The sequence below is a fragment of the Panthera onca genome, chromosome E3 (assembly GCF_046562875.1).
Source record: "Panthera onca isolate mPanOnc1 chromosome E3, mPanOnc1 haplotype 2, whole genome shotgun sequence".
Classification (NCBI taxonomy): Eukaryota; Metazoa; Chordata; class Mammalia; order Carnivora; family Felidae; genus Panthera; species Panthera onca.
Window position 1 is genome coordinate 31999364 of NC_138354.1, and position 14288 is coordinate 32013651.

At 47.9% G+C, this 14288-nt stretch overlaps 2 protein-coding genes across 4 annotated transcripts in view; both read right to left on the minus strand.

Moving 5' to 3' along the window:
• The window catches only part of SNX29 (sorting nexin 29), a 497129-nt gene extending 493755 nt beyond the window's left edge, over positions 1 to 3374 (minus strand). For 2 of the 3 annotated variants that reach the window (XM_060648527.3, XM_060648526.3), the window contains exon 1: positions 3249 to 3374. In XM_060648527.3, coding sequence (XP_060504510.2) covers positions 3249 to 3255 — 7 coding nt within the window. In that variant the 5' untranslated portion in view covers positions 3256 to 3374. The remainder of the gene's footprint in view (positions 1 to 3248) is intronic. The other variant, XM_060648525.3, reaches the window with a different exon arrangement.
• Positions 3375 to 7238: 3864 nt separating this feature from the next.
• Positions 7239 to 10634, minus strand: TNFRSF17 (TNF receptor superfamily member 17). Its single transcript, XM_060648531.3, has 3 exons — positions 10312 to 10634; positions 9824 to 9955; positions 7239 to 8005 (listed from the first exon to the last, which is right to left on the minus strand). The coding sequence occupies exons 1-3, from the start codon at positions 10427 to 10429 to the stop codon at positions 7725 to 7727; spliced, it is 531 nt and encodes a 176-aa protein (XP_060504514.1). The 5' UTR covers positions 10430 to 10634; the 3' UTR covers positions 7239 to 7724.
• Between the last annotated feature and the right edge of the window lie 3654 nt (positions 10635 to 14288).

Consider the following 14288-nt stretch of genomic DNA (forward strand, 5'->3'; position numbering starts at 1 on the left):
TATTTTTTTTTTAAAAAGAGTCCCAATATGTTAGAGATACACATTAAAATATTAACAGATGAAAGGATCCAGTCAGTGTCTGGGATTTGCTTCAAAATAAACTGGGGACAGAAGTAAGAAATAGATAGGTACAAAGGGGAAGTGATCATGAGATGGTAAGTGCTCATTAGACTATTCTCTCCACGTTAGAGATGTTTGAAATTTTCTATTAAAAAAAAAGAAAGGACAGAGGGAAGAGAAGACATACTTCCATGCAACATTATTTTATGGTGCCCAATCATCAACCCCAAGGGTGAGAAAACCTTGTTTTAACTGTATTCTCAAGAAACGTGAAGGGGGGCAGGGCACCTGGGTGGCTCAGTTGGTTAAGGGACCTACTTTGGCTCAGGTCACCATCTCACAGTTCATGGGTTCAAGCCCCGCATCGGGCTCTGTGCTGACAGCTCAGAGCCTGGAGCCTCCTTCGGATTGTGTCTCGCTTTGTCTCTCCCCCGCTCGTGCTCTGTCTCTCCCTCTCTCTCTCAAAAATAAACATTAAAAAAAATTAAAAAATAAAAAAAAAGAAACGTGAAGGGGTAATTGGAGAATGGGGGTCAAAAGTTACAGAAGTCCGGTTATAAGATATGTAAGCATTAGAGATGTCAAGTACAACATGTCAACACAGCTGTACGATATCTAGGAAAAGAGCTAAGACAGGAAATCCTAAGAGCTCTAATCGCAAAGAGAAAAATGTCCTTATTTTCTTATTGTATCCAAAGAAGATGGATGTTAGCTGAACCCATCAAGGTAATCATTTCACGATAAATGGCAATCACGCTGCTCGCCCTAAACTTACAGTGATGTATGTCAATTATTTGCCAATAAAACTAGGGGAAAGAAAAAAATTGAAAATACCTCGGACTTCCCTTCTACCCTCAGCAACCATTTTTTCTGCCTCAATTACAATCTTTCCAAAAGAAGGCTGTCATCCATCCTGAGCACTTCTTCCTTAAAAAGCCATCTGTTGGTTTCCTTTTGTAATGATTTTTTTTTAATAAATTTTAAAATGTCCTTATCTTTGGTATTAAGTTGGCTTTTGATGGCTACATTGATCAAGTTCCCTTGGCTTGTCAATTTCACTGGCACCTGGGATCAAGGCCCGAGAATGGTCCAGAATTTGAGGCACAGTCTCCTTGGTTATATTAAAAGCAAGAGGTTTTCTTTTTTTTTTTTTTTAATTTTTTTAATGTTCATTTATTTTTGAGACAGAGACAGACAGCATGAACGGGGGAGGGTCAGAGAGAGAGAAGGAGACTCAGAATCGGAAGCAGGCTCCAGGCCCTGAGCTGTCAGCACAGAGCCCGACGTGGGGCTCAAACTCACAGACTGTGAGATCATGACCTGAGCCAAAGTCAGACGCTTAACCAACTGAGCCACCCAGGCACCCCAAAAGCAAAACCAAAAGAGGTTTTCAAGGCGTACTTAGCCCCAGCCCTTGTCTCAGAGCTGGGTCAGAAAATCACCCCACCTGAATCTTGGCTGGGTCCTTACCTCCACAACAACCGCACTAAGTTCCCATCTACACACCACACGAAGCACAGTACCAATAACCCGGTAGAGTTCTTTAGTCATCGCAACACGACTAGGTGACAGGTACTATTATCTACCCCCATTTTGCTGGGACTTCCAGAATGGTCAAATCACACAGCTTTTTATAGCAGAGTCAGGATTTGAACTCAGGCTGTCTAGCTCCATCCAGGGCCCGCACTTACACCAGGGTGTATTATCTCCTGGGTGGAAACCAGCTCATCACATCTTTGCTGCAGGATCACTAACATTCAGGGGCCAGAAACTTTAATTAGGCCAAAAATCATTTGCTCTGACAGCAGAAGCTGTTCTATCTCCCAGGAAACCCCCTTCCCAGCTCCCTCACCAGGACCAACAATTTCACACATCTTGCTCTGAAAGGCAAAACAAAAGGCGCATGTCTTGTAAAAAAAAAAAAAAAAAGTGACCCATGGAGATAACTCGAAGGGTAAAAACTAAGAGACACACATCCTCACCTCTTTGCCCCCACCCCCCAAACTCCAGAAATGCCTGGGTGAAAGGCTAGGGCTGGGGGGGGGGGGGGGGGATACTTCAGAGGCAATCCCACAGTTCAAAGGAAAACAGGCAGGGAGAGGGTAGGCGGATCCTCCTAAGAAAATGCAGATCCCAGTCAGGGCGGGCTGAGAGGCTTCCCGGAGTCACTCTGAACGTCCACCACCACCCAGGAATGACTTAGCACCAAAACACCGACAGACCGCTTCAGAGAAGGGCTGAGAACACGCGTCCAAGTCTAGGGACTAAACTTCAGAAACACCGAGGACGAGCTGTCCACACCCACCTCCCTCCCACTCCCGGCCTCCCCACCAAAACCACACCCCTCCCTGCGGGCGGGAGGAGGGTGGGCTGGGACCTGCGACGCGTTGGTCCCCAGATGGGTTCGGTGTGGAACCAGAAGGGAAGGGGGTGCAGGACAGGGCCAAGGAGACCTCAAAGGAGCTAGGAAAAGAAGTGAAAGGGGCGGGAGTATGAAACAAATAATAATAATAATAATAACCAAAATGTAAGAAGCAAGGGTCAGTAGGGAAACTGAGCGAGTAACTGGGAACCACTGGGGACTGGGACAGCAAAGCACCGGGGCACAGGGCGCAAGGGAATGGGAGGCGCGGGGAAGACAAAGAGGCTGGAGCACTCACAGTCCTCTGGGGACCGACACCACGGGGGCTCGGGGCTCAGGGGCCAGCAAGCTAAGAGTGTCTGGAGACGACACCCTCCCTGCCTGCCTGGAGACTGGAGGGACCGCACACACGGGGCCTGGGAAGCGGGAATGATGAGGGAGCAGAGGGCCCTGGAGCTGAAGCTGGGACTGGGGGCGTCCAGGAGTTAGGAGGGACTGAGACCCGGGGGACTGAGGACGGGGAGAGTGGTGACTGGGCACGGGGGTCGGAGCGCTGGGAGAGACTGGAGGTCTGGAGACAGGTGTCCGAGAGCGGGCTAAGTGGTGGACGGGAGGCTGGGGGCTGGGAGTGCCTGGGCTCGGGTCGCCAGAGAAGTGCAGGTGACCAGGGTCCAGCCCCCGGGTGTACACAGGGGTCTGCGAGCGACGGGACAGGGGTCGGCCGGCGGGCGGGCGGGACGCGGGGGCTCGGGGGCCGGAGTGTGCAGCTGGAGCGGCGGGAGCCGGGGCGGCCCGGCCGGGTGACAGCGGCGAGGCCGCCACTCACCGCTCATGGTGCTGCTCCCGGGCCGGTGCCTGCGCCGTGCTGCCGCCGCTGCCGCCACTGCTGCCGCCGGGCTCCAGACAGGCCAGGAGACAGCGCGCCGCCCCGCCCGCCCGCCCCGCCCCGGAAGTGGAGCGCCGCCGCCGCGGACCCGCCCACCGACCCGGAAGGTAAACAGGGGAGCCGGCGGGGCGGTGGGGCGGCGGGGCGGCGGGGGCCGGGGCGGGTCGGAGGCGCCTGCAGGGCCACGCGGTGGTGCGAGAGCAACGGGGCGTGCCCGACCGCGGTGGGCCGGAACCGGACGCTTCTCTCCTGGGCCCACAGCCCCGTCGGGAGACCGTGACCAGGCCACGAGCAATGGGCCAACACCTTTCCAGAGAGTAATAGGAGCTGAGAAGGGAAATAAAAAAGGGGAATGGGCCAAAGCGTGGGAACGGGGGAGGCGGACGGTTCTGGAGGGCGCCTCTAAGGAGACGACCTTTGAGCCCAGACCGGGATGATGGCTGGGAGACGGCCGGGGAAGATGGCGCAGGAAAAATGTTCCAGAAGGAACGGCAAACGCCAAGGCCCTGACTTGACGGGTTGACTGGAGCCAGAGGGTGAGTGAGAAGAGAGTGTTCAAAGAGAGGAGATAGGAGAACTGGGTGGAGGGCCTTGAGGGCCGTGCTGAGGGGCCTGGACTCTTCTGTGTTCTGTGTAGCTCTTACGTAGGTAAGGGAACTAGAAGGATTGCAAGAATTGAAGCAGAAGAGTGACACGATCTGAATTAGGTGCTAAGACGATCGCTCTTCCTGGATTGAGAATGAATTTTAGTGGGGCAGCCTGGAAAGAAGGCAGCTGGTTTGGGAGCCATTTCAGTCAGTTGCCCAGCGAGAAATAATATGCCTGGGGCTACGGTGGTGGCATTGGAGATGAAGGCGTATGAATGATGTGCCAACACGTGCGCATAATATAAAGCCCAGGTTACTGCCCATTTTACAGATTGGGGAGAAAGGACCCAGAAAGGTTAAAAGGGCATTTTTCCTCTTTGTCCTGCCCTCAACTGGGAGTAACAAAATGTATTTTACATCACAACCCAGTACACGCATGCGTGGTTAAAGGAGACGTTTTAACAAAGTTCTGTAGGTAGTGTATTCTCTCCTGTTTTTCTTTCTTTCTTTCTTTCTTTCTTTCTTTCTTTCTTTCTCTTTCTTTCTTTCTTTCTCTTTCTTTCTTTCTTTCTTTCTTTCTTTCTTTCTTTCTTTCTTTCTTTCATGCTGAGACCGTTGATTGATCCACTGATAAATCTTGACCCACAGTTAAGAACCCTGAATTGAGGGACCAGACCCCACAGGGAAATGGAGCCAGAATTCCAGCCCAGTTCTGTGTGATGCACAGCCGGCTGGTCTTCCTACTACACTGCCTCTCAACACAAAACCTCTGGCCCCTGGGAATTGATCTTTTGGGTTCAACAGAGGTCAAGGGCTCTTTGGAGAAGGTTGTCGGGCAGCATTATTTATGATAGTGGGGGACACCTGGGTGGCTCAGTCCGGTAAGCATCCGACTCTTGGTTTCAGATCAGGTCATGATCTCACAGTTGCATAAGTTCGAGCCCCGTATCGGGATCTGCACTGACATTGCAGAGCCTGCTTGGGATTCATTCTCTCTCTCTCCCTCTCTTTCTCCCTCCCTCCCTCCTTCCCCTGTTCACACTCTGTCTCTCTCAAAAATAAACAAATAAACTTAAAAAAGTAATAATATGATAGCGGAAGAGGGAAAAGCACCGAAGCCCAGCTACAGAAGAGCTAAGCAGATCATGGCCCACTTCACAAGGAATCTCTTGGAGTAGTTGAAAATGCTAATTATAAAGTCGGAAACCCAGAGAAAAGCCAATGATAATACATTAAGTAAGGAAAAGCCCACGCAAATTAGTCTGTATGCCAGATTACAAACATGCAAAATACGGCTATGTGTAGGGACTGAGAGAACGTAAAGATGAAAATACTTAAAAAAAAAAAAAAAAAAACACCAGACAAGAGGAGAGAGGGAAATAAGCCATAGGAGACTGTTAAGGATAGAGAACAAACGGAGGGTTGATGGGAGAGAAGTGGGTGGGGGCTGGGTATTATGGAGGGCACGTATGATGAGCACTGAGTTGTTTGTAAGTGATGAATCACTGAATTCTACTCCTGATACCAATATTGCACTGTATGTTAACTACCTGGAATTTAAATAAAAATTTAAAGGAAAAAGAAGGGCACCTGGGTGGCTGAGTCGGTGAAGCATCCAACTTGATTTCGGCTCAGGGCACTGTCACATGATTTGTGAGATTGAGCCCTGTGCCGGGCTCCCTGCTTGGGATTCTCTCTCTCTTCTCCCTCTCTCTCATTCTCTCTCTCTCTCTCCCCGAAAATAAACTTGTTATTCTGAAGAGTCTGTGTGTCTAGATCTACCCCCTGCACACCCCCACCCCTAATTAGGTCCACCTGCCTCTGGAACCTTCAGTAAGGCAAGGCACACCTGCTTCATGGAGCTGTTGTGAGCCTAACTTGTTAGACCCCCTCGTAGCACTCTGTGCCTTTTCTTCTTGGCACTTGACACAGGGTAAGTCATTGACGTTGCAGTCTGTGCTTTTTGTGTTCTGCCTCCACTCACCCCCTTTAAATACTGTGATTCCTCTTTTCCGAGATTTTAGCCCGGTCCTCAAAGACCAAGAATCAAAAGCTTAAAGTCTACAACTCTTCTTGGACTTGAAAAACTACTTGCTGAAGAGATTGTACTGGGGGGGAGGGGAGAAGGAAAAGGGTCTGTGAGAAGCTAGGAGCCCTGTTCCGTATATTAAACGGGAACGTATGCCTGCTCTCAGAGATACTACAACTCAAAGGGACTAATCATTACAGCAGCATAACTGACTCAAAATATTATGAACCAGGTAACTTTCATGGAAAAAATATATGTACACGTGTGTATACAACTGGGTGTGTCAGTGTGTTTTCATTCAATCCTTAAGACAATCTTATAAGGAGATACTATTATTCCCATTTTACAGATGGGGAAACTGAGGCATAAGTGTGTAAGTCACTTTCTCACAGTCACCCAACATTTATAACTTCTAGCAACAGAGCCAGGATTCAAACCCAGGCAGTCTGGCTCCGAGAGCCAATGCCTTAACCACTGTACTGTATTGTCTCCCGTAGCCCTCAAGAGCCTAGAATGGAACCATTATGGGCCCCAAATGGAAGCCCATATCCCAAACCTGACACAAGTCACAATGCCCCAAGAGATCTATGCTCAGTGTACCAGTGAGCATCTTAATGATCAAAGTCAACATTACTTTGGCTCAGTCGGTAAAGCATCCGACTTCAGCTCAGGTCACGATCTCGCGGTATGTGAGTTTGAGCCCCGCGTCGGGCTCTGTGCTGACTGCTCAGAGCCTGGAGCCTGTTTCAGATTCTGTGTCTCCCTCTCTCTCTGACCCTCCCCCGTTCATGCTCTGTCTCTCCCTGTCTCAAAAATAAATAAACGTTAAAAAAAAAAAAATTCAAAGTCAACATTACCAGAAGGCATCACCTGTTGCATAACCTTTCCATAGCACCCCAGGACCTTTATACAACCCCAGGAGAGGAATGCTCCCCAGTAATGACTAAAATTGTAGCCCAAAAAGATTTCGGGGAATTCGAATGGACTTAAACTGATGTGAAGAGAAAAGAGAAAAAGATCGGGATGCCTGGGTTTAAATCCTGGCTCTGCCATTTACTGGTTATGTTAAGTTGTTCTGACTTAACATCTGTAAAACGTTTTTGCCATCATCTATGACGTGGAGATAATAATCATCCACATACTTTGTGATTTGCTGTGTGCATTAAATGAGTTAGTACAGGTAAAGCATATAGAACATTCCTGACACATTAGGCTAGATTTTAGTTATAATTATTACTACCTGCATTCGGGTTCTGAAAGTGATACCTACTATACCTTTGTCACAGTTTGCAGTTCCACATTTATTTATACAATTATAATAATGCCTGATGTCTCCATTAAGCTGGAAGCTTACAAGGTCAGGAACCTTGCACTCCTGCCTCGCGCACTGAATTACTGTGGTTGACTCTAGGCTCCTCCTACCTACAGGAGTACATAGAACAACCTTGCTTCCCTTTAATAATAAAGAGAAAATTCCAATCTGGCCTTAAATGTATGCGTGCAGGTCTAGGAGAGAAGGTGGCTACCAGAGAAATGTGTGACTATGCGATTTACACACTGCAGGGCTTTTTTTCAGTGAGTCAAGAATTTAATCATGAAACCAAGGAAATTTACGCAGTTAGGCTCCCAACAATGAAGTAGGGAAGTATAGCCAACATAACGATTTGCTGGAATTACAGGACCAAAAAAGCTCTATCGGCAACCGACACATACAATCATCCTAAAGAGATGGGATACATCGCCCTTCTGCCTTCTGACAAAAGATGCTCAAAGCAGCTCGATACCAGGCGACATGGTCAATTATCTGGTAAAAATGGATCTTTCCATCTCTGTGATGCTAGCTACCAGGCTATTGCAGTAGTCATTTGTTTTCGTGGTGACGAGAATGGTTGCACCTTCCTCCATAGCCGGGAGCGGAAAGGAATGGTCAGAATCGACCTTGGATTTGTTCTTGACACAGTCTTCACAGGTACATTCTTCGACTGTGTACTCCAGGCCCCTCGAGAGGAGTACTTTCGTTCCAGTCCTGCTCTCACGGCTCTCGTGTTGGTCAGCCTCTGCCTCGTTCCGGAGAGCCGATCCTGGTGATGAGGAAACAGAACCGTTAACCTGAACTCCCCAGATGGTTGACAGGTGGGTCACGACAGTCTCAGCAACACACATTAGGGCTCAAAGCAATGCAGACAGGTCTGCAAAACAAGTGAGTATGTTTGCACCAGAAGTCACGAACCGACGGGCCACAGTGGGTTTGGAGACAGAGTCTGTTTAGGCCACACAGTGTTTTCAAGTGTTTGCTTACATGTTCTGTTGGCCCATGTTTAGAAATCAAGAGATGTTTTTTACAAGGGGGGTGCCAGATGGCTGAGTCGGTTGAGTGTCCAAATTCGGCTCAGGCTATGATCTTACGGTTTGTGGGTTCGAGCCCCGCGTCGGGCTCTGTGCTGACAGCTTAGAGCCTGGAGCCTGCTTCTGATTCTCTGTCTCCCTCTCTCTCTCTGCCCCTCCCCCGCTCATGTCCTCTCTCTCCCCGCCTCTCTCTCTCCCCCACTCCCCACCTCTCTCTCTTCCTCCCCCCCCCAACAATAAGTAAACATTAAAACCGTTTTTAATAAATAAATAATTTCTAAAAGAGTTTAAAAAATTCCAGAGGTGTCACATGCAAATCTAGGTGATTGGTCTCTTTAAAACAACAACAACAATAAAACGTGGCAACTTGGAGCTAACATTCCTCCACGGAAACAAATGGCCAGAGTCAAGAGCACCAGTCTCCTTCAGAAGGGCATCCACGGCTGAAGTCTCCACCTGGCCCACTGCATTCACTGGGTACCCACTTGGCCCTTGGAGGCATTGAGGCCCCACTTGACACATGCAAGGTGACAAATTACCATATGTTCTAGCACACCAAACCCAGCCTTTGGGCCACACTTCAGAATTCAAAGTAAAGATGCTTCTCTTACAGAGCACTTGGTAGCATATCAAATTTTTTTATCATGAATCTTTCATGATCACGTAAGGTAGGAGTTTCTATTATGTCCCCATTTATATGCCTGTGAAGGCAAGTTTCACTACTTCTCCAAGCTGCCACAGAATAACTCCATCTCCCAAAATGTTCTACTTAAAGTCACTCCCCACCTGTCTCTCAGACCCCGGCGGGAAGGGGGGGAGGGGGGAAAATAAAAAATGAATAAATTATGTAAAACAGCCATCCAACTCTCTTCACTGCACTAGGAAGCAAATGAGGTGAGTGCTTTACAGATTATGGATGGAAAATAAGTGCATAAGCAAATAAGCCAATGGCTGCAAAGTGTTTGGGGATCAGATCACAGACAAAGGTGCTACAGAAATATTTTTTTCTTAAAAAGCCCTTAAGTAGAGCATTCATTTCTCTGAGGCCGCTTCTCTACCGCCTAATAAAGATAATAATCTTTGAAATGACTCCTCAAACAATCTAAGGACAACTGGTTATTATTCATTTCTAGCATCGTTTGGGCAGCAAAATGTTCACCCAAGCAAATAGCACTTAACATTTGTATTAAAAATATGGCCAGGGATCTTGCCAAATACATTTTTCCTGATGGTCGTCAACCTGGCTAGCAGTTTCTGCACATCCAGTCAAGGTGCGAACTTTGGTCAAAGAGCTGGATGTTTGCCAAGAAAACCTTAGTACTTCAAAAGAGTAATTACCAAGGGAAGAATGTGGGGGAAGGCTGACATTGTAGGGTACCTCCAGAGAAGATACAAACACCGAAAACGCCAAAAGTTCGTTTAACATAACTGTCCTCTAACACACTCAAAAGGACTCTAACCAAATGAAATACTCAACATGAAAAAAGGAGGAAGTGAAATTCACAATAGCCAGCTCTTGGAAATAGATTTCAAAGAGGGACCATCAAACCAACCTGTGTTTTTAAATGCGTCCTTTGATGGTTCAGAGCTCATCTTCCTTAGCAAGAACATCAACACGAAAACCGTCAAAGAAACTGTCAAGCTCAGGCCCAGACAGGTCCAGAGAATTGTATTTGTTCCTTTCACTGCATTAAAACAATATCAGAGAGATAATGAACTGACAACGGGATATCCACATCAAGCAAAGGTGATCTGTCGTCCAATCCCCCTAATTCATCAGCACGCATTTGTAGATTCTAAATAACACTTAATTAGAAGAGTCGGTAAAACCTCTGTTGCTAACGGTGCCGAATAAAACTGAGTTCACTTCTGAATAATTACTTGGCTCCGCTTGGCAGTTAAACGCTCGCCTTGTTTCCTTGTACTTTTTGATTCAGAAGATCTCACCATCTTTCCTGTAACGTTTATTCTTTGAGTAAAGAGCCGACGTAGAGAAACTCCTTGACACGAATGAATTAATTGTTTAAGCGGAACTACTTACTTGCGCTGCAATATCGCTGACATGGTGAGGGAGGGGTATTAAGACATCGAAGGTGACAAGGTTTGCAAACGTTAAGCAACTTGTCAAAATATTCATTTTGGAAGCACGGCTGAGCCATCCGGAACTGGATCGCAAAAAGAAAGAAGCAAACCTCAGAACGAACAGCATGGAAGGACAAGTAAAATCTCGTCAAGAAGTCCGCAGCAAACGTTAACGACAGCAGCTAGGGTGTCGAGGGTGAAAAAGAACTTCACCACGATGACTTAGTTCTTGCGGGGGGCTATCTCCCCATACTGTGCTGAAGGATTTGAATACCAGCTCCAATTCCGGTTTCTAAGTTTGAGACCTAGGGGTGGGGTGAGAGGTAGAGTGGAAACACCAAGGACAAACCAGACCTGAAACAGAAACTGCTTATTTATAGAGGAAATGTCTATAAATAAGCCAGGTGACAGTTGCAAGACGCAGGCAAGCCTGAGGCGTCAGGCAGAAAGGTTTGAAAACCGTTTTGGACCCATCTGTTGAAGAGCTGTGCTGTGTGATCGGCCCCAGGGAGATAGATGAGATGAGGTCTGTGCCCCTTAAGAACTTAAAATCTAACGGCGGGGTGGGGGGAATAGAAATCCACTCAACCACGGAGCGGAGTAAAAGCTGATGACCTGTGAAAAAGGGAAAGGGGAGTCAAGCTCGGCTACCACATTTCCGACCCATGAAGAATTCCAGAATTCCAACAGAAACAGGGACGTCTAGGCTAAAAGCGAAGTTGGGAAGAGGGTTGAGGGGAAGAAAAGTTTGGGGTATCAGGAGTAACGAGAGGGGTAGCGGTAACGTAGCCCACACAACGCTGTCGAAAACTTAGGAAATGCAAATGAGCAGACAGAAAAGTTATCCACAGTCCCAGCATCCAGAAAGAGTCAACGCGTTGATGTACCAGAGAGGTTGCAAACAGGCCTGCTGCCATGTCGTTGGATTGATCGCTGATATAAATCTTTCTGGAAGGGTTTCTGAAGATCGATCATAGATAGGGCGCATTTTCCTCTTAATCTAAATGCATTTGCATTTGCTTTTAGCCATACTGAGTAGGATACCCATGGAGAGATATCCGGAGAGGTCAGCCAGAAATTCAGGACTCGATTAAAATGCAAGAAAATGACAAACTCCAGATCCAGTACAGTAATTATCTCTGGGGTACAGGGAGGATACAAAAGAGACTCACATTTTTATTAAGCCGAGTGGTGGATACATTGATATCTGCTGTGGTATTCTTTTGTTGTATTATTTGTTATTCTTTTTTTTTTTAATGTGTTTATTTTGAGAGAGACAGAGACAGAGCGAGTGGGGAAGGGGCAGAGAGAGAAGGAACAAGGGAGAGAATCCCAGGCAGGCTCCAAGCGGCCAGCGAAGTGCACCCCCCCCCCCACACCCCATGTGGAGCTCGAACCCACGAAACCGTGAGATCATGACCTGAGCTGAAACCAAGAGTCAAATGCTTAACCGACTGAGCCACCCAGGTACCCTTCTTCTTTGTTATTCTTGACACCTTTTCATATTTTTTTAAATGGTACATAATAAATATTAAAATAGTGATAATAGGGGACTGGGTGGCTCAGTCGGTTAAGCCTCCCACTTCGGCTCAGGTCGTGATCTCACAGTTCTTGAGTTCGAGCCCCGCATCGGGCTCTGCGCTGACAGCTCAGAGCCTGGTGCCCGCTTCAGATTCTGTGTTTCCCTCTCTCTCTGCCCCTCCCCGTCTCGCACTCTGTCTCTCTCTTTCTCTCAAAAATAAATAAACATTAAAAAAATTAAAATAAATAAAAGAGTGATAATAACATAAAATGCAGGAATTAAGAACAACCCGTTTTTTTGTTTTTTTGTTTTTTTTAATGAAGGGTTGGAGCCTAAAAGAGAGCATGAATTCAGATACTGATCAAAACCCCATATTCCTGTGGGGTCCAGGCAGTGAGGTAAACACATGTGACTGCCTGGGTGGGCCAAGGACTGACCCAGAAGGTTCCATTCCATCCAGCTCCCGCCAGACAATAAGGCAGACAAAGGTCACAGGAATAGCACACACAGAGAAGCTAGGAGGACAAAGATCATCCGCCGTAGGAGCCAAGCGAGGAGACTTTCAGAACGGGACGGGCAGTGAGGTCAAATCCTACAGAAAAGCCGGAGCTGACACACCAAGGCACGAGGTCACCAGTGTCCTCTGAGGATATCCATGGGCGGAAGTCATATGGTAAGTCTTCAACGAGTGAGGAGAAAGGGAAGCAGTCAGTGTGGGCGATGCCTCGGGGCGACCAAAGCTGTGATAACTCTGGGGAAGGAAGGCACTGTTGTTTGTGACAGATGGGCTCGCTCAGGGGCCTGACATCAGGTGCAGAAGGATGTTCACTGCCACATCATTCGTATTCACGAAAGCCTGTCCATCGGTGGGGGCCTCACAGTGGAATACTACGCAGCCGTCCAAAAGAATGCGCTAGATGCGTTCTGATACGAACACTACATCACTGAGTGGAAAATCCAAGTTACCGAGCAGGTGTGTAATGTGTTCTGCTGACAGCAGGTGGACAGAGTAAAATAGAAGGTATCTAGAGGTATAGACACAAGATACGTCTGGAAAGATACCCAGAAAACTGATCGCAATTACTGGCAAGAGACAGGAAGTATAGGCTGGGAAAAAGACTTCGCTTTCGTTGAAAAATTGTTGGTACTGTTTGAATCATTCTTTTGGAAGAATCACTCTTTAAATAAGAATCGCTTTTTTAAAGGATGGTGTCTTAGTTCATTCAGGCCGCTCTGTGCAGAATACTACAGAACATAGTTCTGTTACGGAAAACAGAAATGCAGTTCTCACAGATTCAGCACCTGGTGAGAGCCCGCTTCCTGGACCTAGGGAGAATCCCAGAATTCGGGCAGAAATAGGGAAATCTAAGGGAAAAGCTAAACTGGCCACAATCCTCCAGCACGGGAGAAGCAAGAGATTTCGCTAGAGTCTCTTTTACACGGACACTAATCAGGGGTGCCTGGGTGGCTGAGTCGATTAAGCATCTGACTCTTGGTTTCGGCTCAGGTCATGATGTCACAGTTGGTGAGTTCCAGCCCCGCATCAGGCTCTATGTTGGGCAGTGCAGAGCCTGCTTGGAATTCTGTCTCTCTCCCTCTCTCTCTCAGCCTGTCCCCCACTCTCTCTCTCTCTCTGTCTCAAAATAAATAAACTTACCCCACCTCCCAGTACCATCACATTAATGATTAGGTTTCAACATGAATGGGGGGCCGAGGGGAGGGGAGACACAAACATTCAGTCTGTAGAAGGAGGGGCTTTTGGAAGAGGAAAGAAGGTAGAGTAAAAGGCATGAACAGCCTGGACCAAGGGAAAAGGAATAAAGATTAAACATGTCAGAGAGACCCCTGATGGGCAGCATCTGGGCCACCGTGAGTCCTGAAAGCCAAAAGCACCAAGGGAAGCATCTCCCAGCCCCCACTGGGCTCCCACTGAGCAGGGAAGGCCTGCACAGGTTGTTCTTAACCACCTGCGAGCCTCTCGGCTTCGCTTCGAGAAGCCCAGGGACAGCTCCACCCGCAGAGAGATCTGGCAGACCCTTCCTGGCAGGCCACCAAGCTTCTCCGATGTGCAGGCTGGGCTCCTGAGAACCAGGGCCAAGAGGCTCATCTTGCAACACGCCTTTGTCTTTAGAACATGTTCTCTCTCCCCGTCATTCCAAGCTTGAACAGAGAGAGCACCAAGGCGGTGGGTCAGCCCGGAAAGGGTTTTGATGAAAACCTGCTGAGACTCCCCAGGACGCGCACCACCCCCCCTCACTCCGCTTCCCCAAGGCTGCTGTGCAGTGTGTCCAGCTCTGCCTTTGATCCTGTGGGGGGACGCCTGTGATCCTTCCAATAAACTCCCCTTGCAGCTTGGGTTCGCCAGAGTCAGTTTGGGTTGGCGGCTAGCAATCTAAAACTAAAAATAAAATCTT

Coding starts and splice junctions, on each gene's coding strand:
- TNFRSF17 (XM_060648531.3), bottom strand. CDS start 10,429: ATGGCTCAGCCGTGCTTCCAAAATGAATATTTTGACAAGTTGCTTAAC. Junction 9,956..10,311: donor TCAGCGATATTGCAGCGCAA/GTAAGTAGTTCC, acceptor GTTTTAATGCAG/TGAAAGGAACAAATACAATT. Junction 8,006..9,823: donor GGACGCATTTAAAAACACAG/GTTGGTTTGATG, acceptor CCTCATCACCAG/GATCGGCTCTCCGGAACGAG.